This window comes from Rhea pennata, chromosome 11, assembly GCF_028389875.1.
Source record: "Rhea pennata isolate bPtePen1 chromosome 11, bPtePen1.pri, whole genome shotgun sequence".
NCBI classification, from domain to species: Eukaryota; Metazoa; Chordata; class Aves; order Rheiformes; family Rheidae; genus Rhea; species Rhea pennata.
The window spans coordinates 4,496,133-4,502,132 of NC_084673.1; the positions used below are offsets into that span (position 1 = coordinate 4,496,133).

The following is a 6,000-nucleotide window of genomic DNA, read 5'->3' on the forward strand; positions in this document are numbered from 1 at the left end:
GCAACGCCGCCGCGACGGCCGTGCCCCCGTCCCGTTACGCGCTGGCCTCGCCGTCAAAGCGCCCAGCCCCAGGCGAGGCCGGCGAGGGCGACGGGCAGCAGCCGGGGGCCGGGGTGGACGCGCGGGGCCCCGCCGGCGCCGGCCGCCCCGCACTCGTCCTCGGGGGCGAGCGGCGGCGGCGGGGGGCAGCGGCCGGGCGGCGGGGAGGCGCAGGGCGGCCCCTCGGGCGCGCGGCCGGAGCTTGCCGTGCGCCTCCAGACCCGGAGCGTGTGGCAGTCGCACTGCCAGGGGTTGTGGGACAGGAAGAGGTGCTTCAGCCTCGGCAGCCGGGTGAAGAGGCGGGCCGGCAGGGAGCTGAGGTTGTTCCGGTTCAGGTGGAGGAAGCGCAGCTCGGGCGAGCGGGCGAGCGCGGCGCCGGAGATGGAGGAGAGGCGGTTGTTGTTGAGGTAGAGGTGCCTCAGGTTCGGCAGCCGCCGCAGGGCGCAGCCGAGCCCCGTGAGCCTGTTGGCTTCCAGGTGCAGGGTCTTGAGCCGGATCAGCCCGTCGAAAAGCCGATTAGGCAAATCGGCGATGTGGTTGTGGCCTAAGTTCAACACGCCCAACCTGAGGAGCTTGGCGAAAGCGCCGACCTGGATGATCCATATCCGATTCCTCCTGAGGTTCAGCTCGTACAGGGCTTCCAGGTCCCTCAGGGAGTCCCTGCCCACGGCTTCGATGCGGTTGCCCTCCAGCGAGAGCGTCGCCAGGCCGGAGAGGTTCCCGAAGGCTCGCGGGACGTAGCGCATGCGGTTGGAGGCCAGGTCGAGCCTGCGCAGAGAGGGCAGGGGGGAGAAGAGCAGCGGGTGGATTTCGAAGATGTTGCAGCGGGATAAACGCAGGCTGGTGAGGGCCCGCAGCCCGCGGAAGGCGCGCGGGTGCAGCGAGGTGAGGCGCGCGTTCCCGCTGAGGTGCAGCTCCCGCAGCTGCCCGAGGGCCAGGAAGGTCCCCGGGGCCAGGAAAGTCAAGTTGTTCCCGTCTAACCAGAGGCTGCGGAGAGAAGTCAGGTTTCCGAACGCGTTGGGGCTCAGGATCCGCAAGTAGTTATCGGAGAGGTTTAGAGAGACGGTGGACGCGGCTATTTCTGCAGGGAGGGCGCTCAGTCCGGCTCCGTCGCAGCGGATGACCGCTTCGGGTGCGCATTTGCATGCGCTCGGGCACCAGTCGGAGGTATTCAGGCTCAGTCCAGCCCTTGCTGCACAGGTGAACACCGATACAACAAGAAGGAACATGACCAGCCACGAGCCAGATCCCACATCTAATACCCGAGAGGTGCTAGAGAAGGAGGCAAGAAAAACAGCTTGTTCCTCTCGGGCAGGTGAACCGCAAGCATGCCCGAGACAGCTGGGCTGTTTTTAACACAGTGAAATTAAATTAGCTGGTTATATCTGCGGCAGACCAATGGGGATAAAGCCTTTAGGCGGATAAAAGCTGATTAAGCGCCGCTGTGCTGTAAAGAGCATTTCTGGGAGATGGGGAGGTTTCTCAACCGTGCATCGTGCGCCAGCCCGGAGGTGAATTTTCCCACCTTGCCCATGCTCTGGCTCTCTTCCCAGCTCCTCTGCAGCCGAATGGGAGGCTCATACTGGCTGCGGGAGGCTCGTGCTCCCCGGGATGCTTCTGGGCTCTCGCAGAGTTGACAAATAAAAGCCTTCGGCATAAGGCAGAGACTTTCTGCACAAACCTTCCTCTAAGTCTGCAAGCTTTCAATGCAGCCTCCATCCAGCGGCAGTGCCTCCCCGGCCAGGCCCATGGAGTGCACGAGTGCCTTGTGCTCAGTCCCTCTGCAAAGCAAGAGTTTCTGTTTGGATGTCTCACTCGAGCAGGAATAAGAAGGTGACTGGGAAAGGCCAGCTCTTTGCCCTTACCCCTGTGGTCTTTCCAAAGGCATCCAGCTGCTCTGGCTTACTGGAAGGAAACGTAGCTGGACACTGAACCCAAGCAGCTGAATATCCTGGTTGAGCATCTTGACTGAAATAAGGCTTGAGCAACCTCCATCTCATCTAAGAAGGGCTGTCCACCCTCCCTGGGCACCAGTGCCATATGCGGTCCATAGCTGCTCTGCCCTGAGTCCCACGGCTCCTAGCTAGCTGCTCCTGAGCATCCCAGCAGGGTTCCGGCTGTTTGGTAGTATGTCCCAGCATCCAGGCTCCTGGCAAGGTTGGCACCTTGGGCTTCAGGCAAAGCAGGTGCCCCCTTCTCCAAGGTGGTAATGGAGCACCCGTGATACTGCCAGGGCCATGCTGCCTGTCTCTAGTTGGTCTGATGGCACCATCAAACAGCCAGAGCTACTCTTAGGGCCCTAAAGGCTCATGTGATTGGTCCCCTGCCTGGTTTTCATCCCGTATCCAGAGCATAAAGGAAAGTATCTGTTCTCATTTATAAGATCTGATATGTATTCACTCTTCCTATGTGGATACTGCTTTCTGGAAAGGAGCAAGCAACCAGACCCATATGAGAATGTTCCTGAGTCCTCCTCAGACTTCCAAGTTTTCCTTCGCTGCCTGCATCTTGGAGGAGGTATGATGAGCCTCTCGGCTTGCTAACGTACCTGGCAACCAGGGACTGGTGATCAGCAATCTGATTATTTTGTGTGTGACACCAAGAGAACTAGAGCTGGGCCTTGCAGCCTATGTGTCAGAAGGATACTGGTGGCACAGCTATGGCTCTTCTTTTTTTCTTTTCCCTTTCTGTTTTTCTTTCCTTCTCTCCTCAACATTTTTGTTGTTTCCCTCTCACTTTTCTATATCAGAGTTCTCAAGTTTTTGGTACGTTTGAAGCACTTCTCCCAGTCCTCACCCCCCTTCAGGTGCATTTCCTTGCTCTAAAGTGCTTGTCCTGCCTCAGTTTTTTCTTTTGATGTTTTCCCAAATTTAGATTTCCTCCCTCTCCCTAATGCATCTTACCGTGGTCCTATGCTTCTCTGCCCAGGGAGTGACTGAAAAAGCAAATAAGCCCTGAACCAGAACTGAGTATGATTTAGACAAACTTACTTACAAATCCATTGTTTTCTCTGCAAAAGCAGCTTAGGCTTTCCTATGCCATCAGATAACTGCATTGGCTTCAACTAGTTCTGTTTTGCCTCTTGTTTTTTTTTTCAAGCAGTGACCCTCCCAGAAAACAGCTTCTCCCTGGAAGCTTGGCTGGGACTGTAGTGTTGTGTAATGGGGATCATCTTCCAGCTGTAAACAACATCATTTATTTAGCTAGACAGGCTTTGCAGTGAGGAAACTAGGGCCCAAACTCTATTTGTCACTGTGAGAGCAGCGGTACCATGGCCTTGGCAGGAGGCATCTCCAGGTAGTGGGGTGCTGGTGGCCGTTGCTCTGGATGGGAAGGTTGCCCCACAGATGCCGATTTGGAGTGGCATTTCCCATGGCTGGTATCTCCATGGCTTTCCTCTGCGGCATAGCATGGACACCCAGCGCTCGCCAGCATTGTCTGGTGTCCCTGCAGAGCAGCCAGGTCTCTGCTGGTCCCCACAAGGATGAGCAAGCCACTCTGTGTCCCTGGCTGGGAACAGTCTGTCTCTCCTAGCTAAACCTCCATAGCTCAGGCTGAAGAAGACAGATTGCTCGCTCTCTTGTCGTTTTTATTTGATGCATACTTTATTCATGGTCATAAATCCAGCAGTGTTGCCATGTTTCAGCCCTTTTTTAAGCCCAGCTCTGTCACTAATTCTGCTTGTTTTGCAGCTGATTTCATACTGGAGATTGTCAGAGAGCAAAAGTTTGCAGTTCTCAGAATTCCTTGTTGCCAGATGTTGCTCAACAGCCCTAAAACAGCGGCATAACACACGCGTGCAGCTGCACAATGTCTCCTTGGTTCAGTGTAGCCTGTAGGCCCAAGAGCCTGGGAGTGTCAGACTGGTCAGATTTTTACAGCTTGTTATGGGCTTGGCAATTCCAGCTGCTTCTTGGAACGATCCCACGATGTGCGAGGGGCAGCAGCAGCCTTGCCGGGATTTTCGGCTGTGCCAGCTGCCTGGAGCACGCTCACCAAAGGCAGCTCCGGTTGCAGCTGCTGTTGGATCGAAGCAATGTGGTCATGGAGGTCCATGCTCCAGGCAGCGTGGACAGGTCGGGGCTGCCTTCATCCTCTCCCTGCTCCATCGAGCCCAGTGCGTCACTGTGCTCCCTCCCAATCTGCACAAGCACAGAGGTGTTGTGGCATGTAAAGAGCCTGCAAGAGCCGCTGCTTGCTCTCTGCTGTCCGCACCCGATGGCAACGCAGGCAGTTTTGCAAGGTGCCTCCTCTCCATCCTTCCCTCCTGCCAGCCTCGGCTGTGTGTGCCACATGCCTCTGCTCAGCACAAAATGGCTGGGACGCAGTGAGCCCTCGCAAAACACCACTGAGAGCTAAACTCTGTGCTGGGGGCTGCGTGCTGGTCCGGGATAACGGCACAAATCCCATGCACCTCGCACAGCAGCTGGTTCTGCCTTTCCAGCCGCTTGTCCCCAGCTGCGAGCGGCAGTACTGCAGGCACCCACAGCTGGTGGCACGGCAGGGATCAGTAAAGACCAGGTTCCTCCAGTGAAGATCTATGGGGTTCTTCTCTCTACATACTTTTTTAGGAAGTACTTTCTCACTATGGTCCACTCTGTTCTGGCCGTTCAGCCCCGAGGCTGTATTCTTCAGGCTCAGCTTGTGCTCCGTAGGTAAAGATTTAGCTTGTCTGCTAGGAGCATTTCTTTCTTTCTTTATTTATTTTATTTTTTATTTTATTTTATTTTATTTTGCACACACATCATGTGTTTTGGTTATGGTGGCTCGTTCTTCTGCATTGAAAGGAAAGGATGAGCTACTGCATTTCCCTGTTAAAATATGGTGCACTCATTGCATGACCATGGTTGCATTTTGCCTTTTCCTCAGGCAGTGATTTATCTGATGTCTGGGATTTATAGCCTAGCACACCCACTTCAGAGATTGCTTGCAGCTGATGTCGAGGGCCTTGTCTAGTACTGTAGATTTTTAAGGAGTTGTATTTTCTTTCCAGGGTGGTTTGATGCAAGCAGCCCATGCATCTGCTATGGGATGCTTGGCTTGCTGTCCCCATGCTGAGATTCTGATGCTAGCTGCTCCTTGGGTTTTTGAAGGCTCTTCTGCCATAGCACGCACTTCATTCCTAGACAGACAGACGTCTTTGCATTACTGCTCAGAGGTCTCCTTTGGTGGTGTTTGGTAGGAAAGAGGTAGGGACAGCCTGTCCTGCTTTCCCGTGCTGTGCTTAGCTTCTCCTTTCTGAGATTCTGTTTCTCCACTACTTCTTTGGGCATTTTCCTTCCCTTCTGTCAGATTGTCCCCTGGTTCTCTGGTAGGACTGTAGCAAGCTACTGCTCACATTATTCCCATTCCAGCATTATTAATAATCCCATGGTATCATTGCTGTTTAGTAACACTGCCTTGCTAGTCTGTTACAGTAAAACAGAAAGGTTTGTTTTCTCTAAACTCCCCAGCGAGTGAAGGGAATGTGAACAGGATTGCTTACTAGCTTTTTTGGATTGCAAGGGAGATGAAATAAGCTGGCACACTCAATACCAGGAATATTCTGGTTCTCACCAAAGCTTAGTCTAGCTGATGACCTACCTCCTCCATGTTTGTGTCAGCATTTCTGGTACGTAAGAGAAACTCCTGGTAAAAGCACTTAAAAAGTGGGAAATAACGCTTACGATGGGTACAGCTCAAAACAGTAAAGGAGAGAAGACCTTTTATTTAGAGGATATCTGGGAAGATATCGCTGTGCAGAGTTATCTCTTGGAGTCCTGGCTCGCCCTGGAAAAGCACCCTAAAAAGAAAAGCAGTATGAAGTACACCTGCTCCCACATCCTTCAAACGCCGGGCTATTTACAGGTGTGTTAATACCAATAAAGCAGCTACTAGACAGGAGGGAGCGCTCTCCCGTAGGCGGTTGGCATCCGTCTCGCCTCCTGCTGCTTGTCACCGCAAGAGCTCGGGAGGAGAAAA

At 54.0% G+C, this 6,000-nt stretch overlaps 1 protein-coding gene across 1 annotated transcript; it reads right to left on the reverse strand.

Annotated features, from left to right (window-relative positions):
• Positions 1-53: 53 nt before the first annotated feature.
• LOC134145487 (nyctalopin-like) lies at positions 54-1,268 on the reverse strand. Its single transcript, XM_062585035.1, has 2 exons — positions 246-1,268; positions 54-158 (listed from the first exon to the last, which is right to left on the reverse strand). The coding sequence occupies exons 1-2, from the start codon at positions 1,266-1,268 to the stop codon at positions 54-56; spliced, it is 1,128 nt and encodes a 375-aa protein (XP_062441019.1).
• Positions 1,269-6,000: the final 4,732 nt, after the last annotated feature.